Below are 14,512 nucleotides of genomic sequence, written 5' to 3' on the forward strand. Positions count from 1 at the left end.
ATAAGCTAGAGTCAGCAAATTGACTGATACCATGGGTCTTTCTGACATGTGGCATCCGAGGAGGCCACCCGTTGTGCTATGTGATCATGGTATGATTCTTCTCTCACATGATGAAAGAGAAAAAAAGAAAGATATATAATCGGTTGTACTCAAAATTTTGCCCACCAATAAACAAAAAAATATACAACCAGTTGCACTTAAATTTCTTTTCTACTACAAATGTGGTTTTTTTTAGTTTTGGTGGTTGCGTGACTACACATCAAAAAGCTCTTATTGTAATTTAGAGGGCATGGCATGATTGCCAATTTGCCATGCGCTACAAAATACAAATAATCACTTTTGGAAAAGCGCTTCTAAGTGGGTTTGAGGATGAGAGAGAGAGAGAGAGAGAGAGAGAGAGAGAGAGAGAAACCCATGTGAGGTTGCTTTGATGATGTCCAAAGGCTGTTTGGTTAGGTTCCCCTCTTGGGTCCAACACCATTTGATTAAACAAAAGCTTCACATCTAAGTGTTACTCTAATTATTATTCACCAAATTTGCAGGAAGACACAAAGCTTTTCAAAGTCTGAGAAAGATTAAAGAACACACTAATCTTGATTAGGGTCAGTGGAGTACGCATAAATATGCACATGATGACATTAATTTGGCATTTTAGCTAAAATAGTTTATGAGACCAGCATAACTCCTCACTTTGGTCTCTACAATCTGAAATCGACCCTAAATTTTTATACCATTAATCATTTTGGTCTTTTCATGAAAATCTTTGTTAATAAGGACTAAAATGACAAAAATCTCAATTTAATAAACACTGGGCCAAAATAATTTAACAAAAGAGTATTTTTGTTAGCTTGGCTTTCATTTAATGAAGATTTTCACAAAATAACTAAAATAATTGACGGTAGACAAACTTAGAGACCATTTCAATAGATTTTAAATCTTAAAGACTAAAGTGATGAGTTATGCCAATCTCGATGACTATTTTGGCTAAAAAATCTATTGATTTTGAATGATAAAGTTTTTTTTTTTTACGACGTTTCGCTTTCACCTAAAGATGCGACAAATTCTTTAACTTAAGCAAAAAGATAATGTAATTAAAGCTTAGTTTTAGTATAAATAAAGCAACATGGCCAACAATAAAAAGAGTAGAAATAAAGCAACATGTTTCCCCTAAAGATGCACATGATAATGTTGCTTTTAATCTTAATCCTTATGCCCATAAGTAGTGTTTTATTGGGAAATTTTTAAGCATTATTCTACTTTGTCTTTTGGTTACCTACATGGCATCGTGCTATTTGTATGTAACACGTTATTTGTGGCATACAGAAAGTGTATGTAATACACTATTTATGACGTATAAAAAATGTATGTAACACGCTATTTGTGGCGTGTTAGAAATGTACGCAAGTCCAGAGACAGATACACTTAATTGTTGTTTATAATGAGAGATCTTTAACCCAAACCCTAATCAAGTTGTTCCATTTCAAACCGGTGAGAAGCAATCTGGCACCATATAAGTGCTATACAATTAAATAGGGGAAAAAATTACAGACACAAATGGAAGACATGGAGATGGAACTCCAACACTATATTCTTTTTGCTTTTGCTTGAAACAAAACTGGATTGATCTTCACCGGAACATGGCGATTATCTGTTCACTTTCTCAATCTGTAAACTAAAATTATTCTAATTCCTCCTGGCCTTCTGAAGGGCATTGGATGAGTTCTAAAATGTTGATCACTTCACCCATGTCTGGGCGATTTGATGGCACTTGAGACGCGCATATCAAACCCAGCTTGATCACCGGAATTGCCTCCTCTGCTGGAAAGTTGCCAAGGAGGTTTTTGTCCAGACATTCCTCCACCCGGCCTTCCCCCAGCGCTCCCCTCACCATATCAGAGAGTACTATCACATCATCCTCCACATATTCGACAGGCCTCTTTCCAGTAACCACCTCCAAAACCAAGATCCCGAAGCCATAGACATCACATTTCTCAGTAATCTTAACCGTTTGACATGCAAACTCGGGCGCCATGTATCCAAGCGCGCTTTGGATTTTGCTGCTTAAGATGCACCGGTCTAGTGTTGGCAACAGCCTTGCCAGGCCAATGTCTCCCACCTTAGGCTCACCATTGTTGTCCATCAAAACATTAGTTGATTTCAAATTGTAGTGGATTATGTTCATTTGGTGCAGATGAGCCAAGCCCTTTGCCATCCCGAGAATTATGTGGAACCTCTGCCGCCAAGTGAGACAGGTTTTGCCAGGTCCGTCATGCAGATTCTTAAATAGACTCCCGCATGGTATGTACTCATAAATGATGAGCTGCAAGGACGGAGTCCAGTAATACCCTTCAAGTGCCACAAGATTACGGTGCCTGATCTTTCCAAGTCCCTTGACTTCCCTCTCGAAATCTTCTTGGGACTTGATCAAACCTGAGACTGATAGCATTTTTATCGCAACAGAACGCCCATCACAAAGGGCTGTTTTGTAAACTACTCCAAACCCACCACGACCAAGTTCACAGTCCTTGTTGAGCAAGGCTTGTCTCCCAGCAGCAAAGTCAGCATCACCAGAAAACATGACAAGCTTGCCGTAGTTTGGATCATTAGTCGGGGAACAACTATAATCTTCCCCACCTGATAACTCAAGAGGAGCAGTAGAACGTGATAATGAAGACTGTGCATGCATGTTGAGGATGGTTACAGCTATGACACCAATGGCAATAAATACAGCTGCGCCTATAGCAATGAGGGCTGATATGCTGAATACGATCTTGTGACCATGAGTTGGAGAGGAAGAACCACCGACGGGATTGGAAGAATTAGGGTTGAGGACAATGGGTTTGGGGTGGACGGAAGGGCAGGCACGGTTAACAGCAGATCCACAAAGAGATGGATTGCCCAAGACAGATGAAGGTGGGATAGTGTTGAAGAATCCCCCTAGTGGTAGTTCACCCTCTAGGTGGTTGTGGGAGACATTGAAGTAGAGGACATGGGAAAGATTTGTCAGCTCTTTCGGTATGCCTCCTGAGAATTTGTTCAAAGACAAGTCGACATATTCAAGATTGGTAAGGTTAGCAATGGCAGTAGGAATAGGGCCAGTCAGATTGTTCTGAGATAAAATCCTGTATAATTCGAAGACGCAAAAGAAAAAATAATTCAGACCAATTTAAGCTCCATCTGTACTCGTAAGTAGAGTAAGATAAAACAGCAATGCTACTATATATATATATATATATATATATATATATATATATATATATATATGCTGCCAAAGAAAACTGAAAAAAAAAAAAAAAACATTGGAAAAACGAAATGCATTTTACGCTAAACGAAAAGCATTCTGAAAACAGCTTCAGGTTAAGCACTTTCTGATGTAATTAAGTAGGTGTTGCTTTCTGTTCGTTATAAATCATGTGTGCGGAAACATAACTAAAGAAGCAGAGATAAGCAGAACAAGAGAGCTTACAGATTTGTCAGAGATGAGCACTTCACAATTTCGGCTGGAACTTTCCCGGTTAGAAAGTTCTTCTGCAGCCTTAGTTCCTTGAGAGAGACTGCCCCTCCGATTTCATCAGGAATGCTTCCATTTAGCCAATTGTCACTCAAGTCGAGAACATAAGCCGCCCTTAACTCACCTATACTTGCCGGAATCCAACCCAACAGATGGTTCCCGGACATATTCAAGAACTGCAAGCTACTAAGAACACCAATGTCCGATGGAAGCACATCAGAAAATGCGTTCGAAGACAAATCCAAGACCTGCAGGCCTCCATTCGACGCTGCCATTGACGCCAGTGAACTGTACTCGTCACTTCCACCTAATCGGTTGCCAGAAAGCAAAACACTGCGCAGACCGAGCTTAAAAATCCACAAAGGAAGCTTACCTGCCAACAGATTATGGCTAACATCTATAGCTAACAGATTGATGCAGTTTGCCAATGCATCAGGCAAGCTTCCAGTAAATCCATTCCTAGACAAATTCAACTTTTCGAGCACCTCTAGATTTCCTAACGAACTTGGAATTTCACCAGATAAATTATTTCCAGACACATCTAACATCACAAGGTTTTTCAAATCACCAAGCCAATTCGGAACTTGCCCCGCAAGAAAATTCCCCTGTAAACTCAGAGATGTACATGAATCGAGACTCCGAATTGAATCCGGGATTCTCCCAGAAAACAAATTACCACTAAAATCAAGCAACTTCAGCTTCAAACAGCTTCCAATGTTCCCTGGAAGCTGTCCTGAAAACCGGTTTTTCCCCAAGTTGATCACTCTCAAATCATACAAATTCTCCATACCTTTAGGAACTTCCCCCTCCAGCAAGTTATCCGACAAGTCGATTGATTGAAGCATTCTCAAGTACCAAATCCCAGGAGGCAATTTCCCAGACAGCCAATTCGATGAAAAGTTCACCTCCACCAAGGTCTGGCACAAGCTCAGGGACTCCGGAATCCGCCCCGTGAGGTTGTTTCCGGCGAAAGAAACCACCCCAAGGGATCCACATTGCTTGAAGAACTCCTCCGGGATCGACCCAGATAGGCTGTTCCGGCTCAAATCGATAACCTGCAAGCTGCCGAGGTGTGGGAGATCAGGGTTTATGAACCCAGTGAAGTTGTTGTCGGAAAGCGAGAGTTTTTTAAGGTTCTGCAGCCGCAGAAGGCCGCGGCCGATGTGCCCGGACAGCGAAAAGCCGTCGAGAACAACCTCGGCGACTCTGCCGGTTGTCGGGTCGCATTTGACGCCTGCCCAGTTGCAGGGACTGCCGTCGTCCTCGCTCCACGAAGCAAGCTTCGCTTCCGGGTCAGAAAGCCCGGCCTTGAAGACGATCAGCCCCAAAACGTCGTCATTAAAGGCGGGGTCTAAGGCGACTACCAGAAGAGGAGCAAGAAGAAGGAGAAAACAGAGCTCGAACGCCATTGTTTTCAAGTCTGATAAAATCCCATGAAAATTTCAGAAGTCCGAGAGCTTCACAGTAGTGAAGAAAAACGCTTCAAAGTTGTGAAGAAAAACAGAGGAGGAGGACTTTTGGTGGAAGTGTTTGAATTGAACAGAGAAATGCAACTAAGCCATGTGTAATAATGGGCAAAGAAATAGGCAAAAGGTAAAGTGATCAACCCACCAACATCAATCACAACACTCCTCCACTTTTTCTCTTGCTTTTTTCCTCTTTCTTTTGTTGGGTGTTTTTGAGAAAACCAGTGAAAAAAAAGTAGAAAAATGATTAAAGGTGGAGGCTTAGGTTGAAGGGTACGGGGTACGGGGCGGAGGGTGGCGGGGTACGGGCCGGGAGAGGAGTTGAATCCGAAGTTCAGGGAAGGAGGGGATTAAAGAAAGGGTGTCACTTGTCAGGGAGTGTGGGGGTTGGTGTGGAGGAAGAAGAAGAAGAGTGGAGGGAAAATAATGGTGGTGGGGGAGTAGAGTGGCTGGCTCTGCTGGTTCTGGCGAGAGTGGAAGGGGCAAGCATTTAAAGCTTGTACCGGCGATGGCATTTAAGGCTTGTACCGGCGATGGCATTTAAGGCTTGTACGGCAATACGGACGGAACACCATCTATTTTTATGTAAATGATAAGAGATTATTAACTTTTTAACATATAAATTTCATTTATATAATAACACGTGATGTATTGTTTCGTGTGTCAGTGACATTGAAAAATCTCTTTCCATATTGGCATTTGGTCAAACTAGAATCCGAGGTGTGATCCACTTGGCTTTTGACTCTCTGTTTTTTAAACCAGCGTGGCAGCTGCAAGAAGACGTTTGCTAGTTTTGCTTAATTAATTGAGAAATTAGAGTACAGCATTCTAAAGAGTTGGGATAATTCTCCCGAGATCATCTAATTAAAACATTGTTTGTGAACTAAATAATTTGACGGTTGATGATTGGACTCACTCTTTAAATTATTAAAAAAATAGTTCAACCATCAACCGGCACGTCATTTAGTTTACACAAAATGGTCTCCAAAAAAAGTTTCTCTCCCTAGCATTTTCCTAACCTGAGTGTTCATATATTTTCCGAGTTCTACTATACTATAGTACGAGACTCTACGCAAATATAACTCCTAAACATATAGATACGGTCACCACTTAGTACTACGGTTTAGTAGTATTCCTCTTTACTTGTAAGTGAGAGGTTTTAAATTCAATTCTCGCCAAAGACGAATTTGAACCACGTTATTATTAGTCAATTGTGAGGTTTAGCCCATTTTCCCACTCTCTTAGTGTAGATAATATCGTGTATATGAAAAATACTTATAGAAATAGTCATATTTTTTGGACCCTACACAAGTTTTTGTCTTTAACTAGAACAACTCTTGTATTAGGTTAGACCATGTAAGATTATATAAAATCAAATATATGAGATCATATGTTTTTGTGAGAGATGCCTAATGCGGTGCCATAGTGTTTCACACTATATAAACAAATATTGTTTCCAATTTTCAATCAACAACGTTTAGATCTATAGGACATACACAAACGCATATTAGTCCTTGAATATAAAGAAATAGTGAGAATTATGAATCTCTTTCAATATTGCTTTTGAAATCCTCGATAAGAGAATATTTTCAAATTGTGTTGGTATTACGTTAAAGTAATTTATGATGTTCTTTTAAGTAGAAAACGAAAACCTAATCGACCTAAGACACTCCCTATATTCTAAAGTATTCATCAAACTTAAAGGACAAGAAATTCATCGTAGGAAGAAAATAATATCCTAAAATCTTCTTACTCCAAATTCGAAAAAACAAAATTCAAAACTTGTATCGAGCCTAAATAATTTTTGCTTGAAGCACACTTACCCTTAACTAGCTTGATGTCTTTTCTTGCAGTAATAAGTCACTCAAGCCCATGTTTTTCCATCTTTACATTCTTCCTTTTTTTCCTTTTGTCCTACACCATAAAGTATAGTCAAAATTCCGTGCGGATATAAGTCCTAATCATACGTTTAGTCGACCAACTACTGTGGAAAGGGATCCTCTCTCTGGATTCATTCTATCAAATCCACCCAATTAGTTTTTGAAATTTGATCAAATAACTAAAGTTATTATAATTTTTAAAGGGACTCCTGTTTTTAGCCGTTAGATTAAATTTTAATGGTCCGGATTGAGTGATTTGATGGAAGGGATCCATCATTTTCCTTAAACACCAAGCTTTGCCTTTGGCTTTGTCCCTCACACTTGTCACTCACTTGCATCAACTGATGGACTTAACAGAATCCGGATCGTCTTTATGAGGATCTCAGGAATTCATGAATCGTGTCTGTTTATCGTACATCGTGTGATTATAAATTATTTTAAATATTTTTATTTAAAATTAAACACAAACATTAGTACCTGACAAAAACTGACTACACGATGTACGATAAACGGACACGATTCACGAATTCTAAATATCCTCACCAAAAGGATCCGGGAGGATCCTGTTGGGACTTAAAATGCCACCTTTGTTCAAATTCCTGACAAACTAGTTTCAAGTTTTCACACCTATATACCTATATATTTTGTATCTTGTGTTCCTCTATCTACTACCGATGTTTTCTGTGTGATTAAAATAAAACCTGTCTTAAAAGTGCTTATTGGGAGGATTAAGCAATGTCAGGGATGGTCCAATTTTATAATAATTCATCAAATAGCTTTGTCAAACTTCTTTGCTTTAAAAAATGGAAACCATGGAGGATTTCTAGAAAGAATAAAGACTTAGGCCATCTCCAACCAAAAGTTTACCAGAGAACTCGTTTTAACTCTCTGATCCTTTAAGATATTAAGATTTTAATAAATAGTACATGGTCATATGCCTTCATCTCAAACCAAGGGCTAGATGACTCGTTTTAGCCCTGTCACAAAAAACCATATCCAACCGAGGGTCAAAGGGTTATAGCATGGAATGTGAAGAATTGAAATAAAATAAGGTAAGAGAGTATGTAATGGTGAAAAATATGTGCGAAATGGTGTAGGAAAAAATTAGAAATAAAAAAATAAAAAATAAACGTCCAAAAATAAAATAAAATAGTGAGCTGTTAAAAAAAATAAAAAAATGGGCTGGGACAAAAAAAGTTCGTAAACCCTAAATCTAAAGTGACCTAAAAACCCTAAAATGGGCTGAAAGAACAAAAAAAAAAAAGAAACTGGGCTGGGCAAGTGGAAAAGAAAAAAAAACAAAATGGGCTAGCCAGCGGTTTGAAGATGGCCAGCCGGTTGGCCCTCTGGCCTGTTTTTGTCCTATGGGGCCCACGAGCCCTCTGATCCTGTAGACCCTTCGGTTGGAAATGGTCTTAATTAGGAGATTGAGGCCTAAGTGGGCTCTTCTATTGTGCTATCTCCAAGTCATGTCATAAAATTTGAGGCCTAAAACTAATTAGGCCATTAGTTAAAGTTGGGCTTTAGCAAGTCTCACAGTGTACTTGATTGACAAGTTCGATTTGTCACGGTAAGATCAAAACTTGAAATTTTCTCAGAGTACGTTATAAGTTATTTTCTTTATTTTTTTCATTTACTACGCGTGAAGGAGTGACTGATTTGGTCTTAAGAGTTTTTAAGGCGGGGTTGACCAATTTTTAGTTGAACGAGAGTGAGGTGTGCTAGTTATTACTAAAACGTTGAACTTTATAAGAAGTCGACATAAAATTTCAATTTACCTAGATTTTTAACTGGGCTAGAGTCCACCCTAGCTTAAAGGTGGCTTTGCCGTTGTGTTACATTGTTCCCTTTAATTGCAAACCCTTGTTACGATGTTACTAATTGACAAGTCCTCGTGTAATGCCTTGACTTCTTTAGAGCAACTCCAGCCCTATTTTTTAGGCTGCCCAAAGCCTAAAAAAATAGGTTGGCGTCCAAAAAAACCCCTCCACCCCTAAAAATAGGCTAGCCCAAAATGGGCTGAGGTAGGAACTAGCCTATCTGGCGTCATGCTGACGCTAGCATGACGTTAGACAACACAATTTTTTTTTGCATCAAGCGCGTGGGCGTGCATCCTCGACAAGGCGACAAATGCTGGCCCGCGCTGCAGGCGCACTAAAGGGGCGCGGGACATGGGCCACGTGGCTAAGCCTCGGTCGTTGGATTTCCAACGGTAAAAAAATTTGAAATTCAAACCTAACGGCTAGTGACGTGGCACAATCTGGACCGTTCGATTTTCTGATCAACATTCCATATTTTTTGGCCGAAAAACTTTAAAAATAAATAAATAAATGTCAGAAATTAAAAATAAAATTATTATTATTTTATAATAAAAATTAATAATATTTTAGTAAAATTGACTAGGCTATTTAGTTTTAGGGGTGGAGATGCATCAATTACTATTCATTGCAGTCAATTACTATTTATTTAGGTGAATTAAATGAATTTTGGACCAACTCATTTTTTAGAAGTGAAGTTGCTCTTATCAGGCTGCTCGGCAAGCCTTCAAGCGAAAATCTTCGATCCCATGGTCTCACAGAAGAGACTGACAAGCAACAAGCAACATGATTTATGCACTAATAAATGCATGTGGTTTCCCATATGGTTTAAGCTTTCTGCTTTTGGTTAGTTGTAAGAGAGAGAGCCTGCTGGCTGGAGGTGCCTTGCTTGCCTTTTGATTCCAAGTATTGCAAATATGGTTCTCCTCTAGCTTGCATCTATTCCTTTCTTTGCTCATATGTCTTTCCCAATGCTTTGTTCATGTTATGCAAGAAATTAAAGAATTTCCCAAGAATTCAAACATACACTTGCTACACCTCTGCATCATGGTCTAACATTTTCATCGATCCATTCAAGTGATTAAGAAGGTTGAAATTATTTTTTTAGTAGAACCAGTCGTGTGTAAAAAAAGATGTCACAATAACAGTATCTCAAATCAATTACGCAATGACATATGAGAAAGTTAAATACATGATAATGAATAACTAAATTATAATGTCACCGCATAAACTTCTCCGGTATTACGGTAAAAATGATGAAAACTTATTATAGCAAGTCGACCCGTTTTACCAAGGCCAATGCAGTAAAATCACCATTAATATTCACATAGGGGGCAAATCATTATCTTGGGTTCGTACGACACCTATATTAGTGTCGTCTACCAAATCACAAGCACTACCACGTCGGCACTTGAACAGAAGATTGAGTGGGAGCGCGCGGGACAACCAACCACCCGCTAATTACGTGTCACCAAGGCATTAACCAGATTCTTTTCTCCCTATTTTCCTGGCAACCAAACACGCAGTAAGTGACGTGTACCTCACCCCTGGCGCATTTTAGCCCAGGAGCCCCCTAAAGTCCGTAAACTCTTCTAATTCGCAACGATTCTTCGAATTTTACCAAAATTTCCAGCTTGGAGTATAAAAATTGCACCCCTCGGCGCATTTTACCTACCTCTCCTCGTCAGCTTCGCCTCAGTTTCAAACCCTCTCTCTCTCTCTCTCTCTCTCTCTCTCTCTCTCTCTCTCTAGGATTCAATCACAATGAGTGTGACATTGCAGTCCTTCTCGCTCTTAAACCCTAACCCTAGCAGCTGTGGATTGAAGAAGTCACCTTCTTCGTCTTCTTCTCTGCGGTTCGGACAATTGATTGCTGCTCGCGGTCATGGAGCCTCGCCTATTGCCCTCCCGAAAGGGCTTTCCGGCGCTTCTCTCTCCCTGCATCGGCGGAGCTTGTGGACTCGGCCGATTGTCGCCGCCGCTGCTTCTCAGGAGGAATCTGTAAGCTGAAATTTTGAGTTTTCTTTTTGTTGATGATAGAATTAAGAGTGTTTGCTTAGTGGTAATGGTGTTTTGATTTGGGTTTTTTGAGAAATGGGATTTTGAGGTTCATGTATTACTAGTGTTTGATTGAAGAATGCGGAGGCTTGTGTGGGATTATATCAAGTATTGATTTTTGGCATTTGGGAATTGGGAAAAAAGTATGGTTATGATGAATGTTTTTAGAAATTCGGGTTTTGCGATTTTAGTTTACATTTGTCCAGTTCTTTTGACTGGATGTTTGATTATGCTATCCCGACATCATGATTATTTACGCAATACTAAGAAATTTGGGACTAAGCGTTATAAAATGTTGGTTTCGGGCTTATTTGAGGTGTGCCTCTTAATACCCACTTAGATTTTATGGGAAATGGGAGTTTGAGGTTAATGTATTACAAGTGTTTGATTGAAGAATACGGATGCTTGTGTGGGACTATATCAAGTTTTGATTTTTGGCATTTGGGAATTGGGAAAAAAGTATGATTGGGATGAATATTTTCAGAAATTCGGGTTTTGCGGTTTTAGTTTACATTCGTCCAGTTCTTTTGACTGGATGTTTGGTTATGCTATCCCGACAGCATGGCCATTTACGTGATATTAAGAAATTTGGGACAAAAGTGTTATAAAATGTTGGTTTCAGGTTTATTTGAGGTGCCCCTTAATACCCACTTAGATTTTATGGGAAGGAGATATATGGATGAGCCGGGTTTGATTAATCGTTCATTGGGGACGCAACTTGTTCAGATGTCATGACATTAAATTGAATTTTTGTTCATAGCAGCATTCAGACATTGAGGTGGAGAATGAAAAGAACAATGCTAAATCGGAATCTGAAGAATCAGAAGAAGCTTGGCAACAGACTCTGGCTTCTTTCAAAGAACAAGCCTTGAAGATGCAAAGCATCTCGCAGGAAGCATATGAGCAATACTCAAAGAAAGCATTGGTTATTATGAAAGAAACTTCGGAGCTGTTAAAAATACAGGCTGATAAGGCAAGGGATGACTTGAGTGAGATAGCAAAAGAAATCAGTGAAGAAGGTAAAGAATATATCTCCAAAGCTGCAAAGAATTCCCCTGAGCCAGTGAAGGAAATTGTTGAAACATATAATTCATCAACTGATGATCTCAGTGATGTTTCACAAGTCCGCGACTTTCATGTTGGGATACCTTATGGTATGTGTTATGGAAAAAATACTATTGTTTGTTCTTTTCTTTCTAAAGCTTTTAGTAAACTTATATGCCTAATCGCATATGCCTATGCCTTGTAGGTCTTTTGCTTTCTGTTGGTGGATTCCTGTCCTTCATGGTAACGGGAAGCACTTCTGCAATTAGGTTCGGGGTTATACTTGGTGCCACTCTTTTGTTTCTAAGTGTTTCAAGTTTAAGATCATATAAAGGAGGAGAATCATCTCCTTTGGTCTTGAAAGGGCAGACAGGTAAAGAATGGTTTATTTCTATAATTATACATATTGGAGCTTATCTAATCTAGTTTTAATTACATGATTTAGTTGATCTTTAATATAATTTCAATGATTCTTAATGTACTGTCGGACCTGCAGCTATATCCGGTATAATTTTTCTGAGGGAGCTACGCTTTCTGGCTCAGGTTAGAAATTCATTCTTTTCTTATAGTACAATTAAGTTTCTTTACTAGTCTAGTTGACATGTCTTCCAAATTTCTAATATTTCTTGTTTCTGTTTTTGTTTCTCCTATTTGCAGAGATCATCGTTTCCGAATTTTTTAACAACCCTTGTCAGGTTATTATTATTCATGTTTCTTCTCATTTTTATGATGCTGTTTGCTTTCTTGCGTTTCTTGAATCAGAGAAAATTATATTTAGTCTTTGAAGGATATGGAGACAATGATATAATCGTTAAAAGAGTTTATTTTGCTCTCAAAATCCTTGTTCTGGGAAGGTAAAAAATAACTTGTAGTTTTGGGAAGGAAATGATGGCATCTAGTTACAAATAACAATCTGAGAGAGGGAAAATAGTGGAAGAGACTTGTATGGCTGATCTGAGTGGATCTTGATGTGGTATTTTGCAATCTTTGGACCTTGCATAGTTCTTTCGTTGTTTTTGTCTAGATGGTCTAGATTGCCGACTACCTCCTAAGATCTTTGAATACACATACCTGAGCAACAATGCACATTTTCCAGCATAAAAATGTATAAGTATACTTTGTTTATTTGAAGTGAAGATAAAACCATCTTTTTTAGTAGCTAATCCAAAACCTTATAGTTTGCTTGTTCATGATAATATGAGTTTTGTAATATTTATAATTCAGATCTCAAAAGAGTTTATTATCTTATAGTTTGCTTTTTTTTTCTTTCTGTACAGTGGTGCAGTTGTAGCTTTCTACTTCTATAGGATTGTACAGAATCGCAAACATCAAAAGGGTTCCAACTTTGAGAAGGAGACGTAGAGTTGAAGAGTGCAAGGTGAGTTTCCAGATTGTTTCTTGCATGAGGTGTGGTCCGATGATTCTTTTATGCAAGCATACCAAAACAGTGATGAATTGCAATATCACTAAATAGCGGAAACCAATCCTTTTGTCTGATTGAACACTTGATTGAAACTGGTTTGTATAATTTGGTTTCATGTTTCTGCAGAGCCCAGTAATCGTCTCCACGCGTGCCAGGCTAGTGGTGTTTGTGGGAAAGCAGCAGCGATGAGAGAACATTTGTGCGTTTGATGCCGTTGGGAATGAGGCAACAGAACTTAGGCGTTTCTTTTTTTACTCTATATTTTCATCATCTAGTGGGCAATAGAGTTTTACTGTGTAATAATATATGGTGTTCTTGCTCCTCTTTTCAGCATTCATACTTTTCGATAAGCAAATTCGGTAATGCTTAACGTAATGGCTGTAGCCGTCCTTACAATGTACTCTGGATTCCGCACTATTATTCGATAATGCTTGCGTTTGAACCAAATTGTCTTTGTTTGGTAACTGATACTCTCCCAGTAGTACATTCGACCTGAGAGTGAGAGTTCGTCCTCGATGAATGGCCAGGTAGCCCTAATCAGTAAGAAGCAAAGTTAGGCCTCGGTATCATGGACTGAAGGTTCTTTTTCTCCAGAAGTTTTTATTTTTCCACGTATCCGAAGTACAAGTCAATACATGATGTGTTACAATACAAGTAAAAGGGCACTAAAAAATATATCGTAGGCCATCTTAAGGAGAAGGTAAATATGCAAAAGCAAACAAAAATAGCTTGATTTACCAAAAAACACTCATCTTTAACTGATGATTGAGTTACAATTCTATGGAGCCTGGCGGGCCATTATTTGGGCAAAAGGGTATCAGGCTGGCCAATTGTGGAAAGGGATATTTTTCGGATCCCTTCCACCAAATCCTCCTCATCAATTAATTTGGATCCTTGAAATTTGATCCAACAGTTAAAATTATTACAACTTTTAAAGTGTGCCCCTGTTTGTAGCCGTTGAATCAATTTCAAGAGCCCAGATTAGTTGATAAGGAGGATTTGGTGGAAGGGATCCAAAGAGGATCCATTTCCACCAATTGTAACCCTCTTAGCCCTTTTTTAGGCTCAGCTCCTCAGTTGTAATAAGTGATACAAATTCAATAGCTGTATTTGAAAACATTCAACCGTAATTTAATTAAATTAACCAATAAATTCAAGTATAAATTTAAAACTAATAAATTATTGCGAGATTTATATTTTGGAGTAAATTGTAGCTATGGTCCCTTAACTTTAACTCAATTGGAGCAATGGTCCCTCAACTAAATATCCATTACCTTTGGTCCCTCAACTTATCAAAACGTGCAGCTATGGTC

At 38.8% G+C, this 14,512-nt stretch overlaps 2 protein-coding genes across 3 annotated transcripts; one reads left to right on the forward strand and one right to left on the reverse strand.

Moving 5' to 3' along the window:
- Positions 1–1,448: 1,448 nt before the first annotated feature.
- LOC126594050 (leucine-rich repeat receptor-like protein kinase PXC2) lies at positions 1,449–5,514 on the reverse strand. Its single transcript, XM_050260250.1, has 2 exons — positions 3,467–5,514; positions 1,449–3,122 (listed from the first exon to the last, which is right to left on the reverse strand). Exons 1-2 carry the CDS (start codon positions 4,918–4,920, stop codon positions 1,679–1,681), a joined length of 2,898 nt encoding a protein of 965 aa, XP_050116207.1. The 5' UTR covers positions 4,921–5,514; the 3' UTR covers positions 1,449–1,678.
- Positions 5,515–10,234: 4,720 nt separating this feature from the next.
- Positions 10,235–13,646, forward strand: LOC126594051 (protein FATTY ACID EXPORT 3, chloroplastic). 2 transcript variants are annotated; one of them, XM_050260252.1, is made up of 7 exons: positions 10,235–10,675; positions 11,493–11,886; positions 11,982–12,149; positions 12,273–12,319; positions 12,434–12,471; positions 13,054–13,154; positions 13,326–13,646. In XM_050260252.1, the coding sequence occupies exons 1-6, from the start codon at positions 10,439–10,441 to the stop codon at positions 13,136–13,138; spliced, it is 969 nt and encodes a 322-aa protein (XP_050116209.1). In that variant the 5' UTR covers positions 10,235–10,438; the 3' UTR covers positions 13,139–13,154; positions 13,326–13,646. The 2 variants fall into 2 exon arrangements, with proteins under 2 accessions (XP_050116209.1, XP_050116210.1); XM_050260253.1 differs by having other exon boundaries at positions 10,237–10,675; positions 11,496–11,886.
- The last annotated feature ends 866 nt before the right edge of the window (positions 13,647–14,512 follow it).

The sequence above is a fragment of the Malus sylvestris genome, chromosome 12 (genome assembly GCF_916048215.2).
Source record: "Malus sylvestris chromosome 12, drMalSylv7.2, whole genome shotgun sequence".
NCBI lineage: Eukaryota > Viridiplantae > Streptophyta > Magnoliopsida > Rosales > Rosaceae > Malus > Malus sylvestris.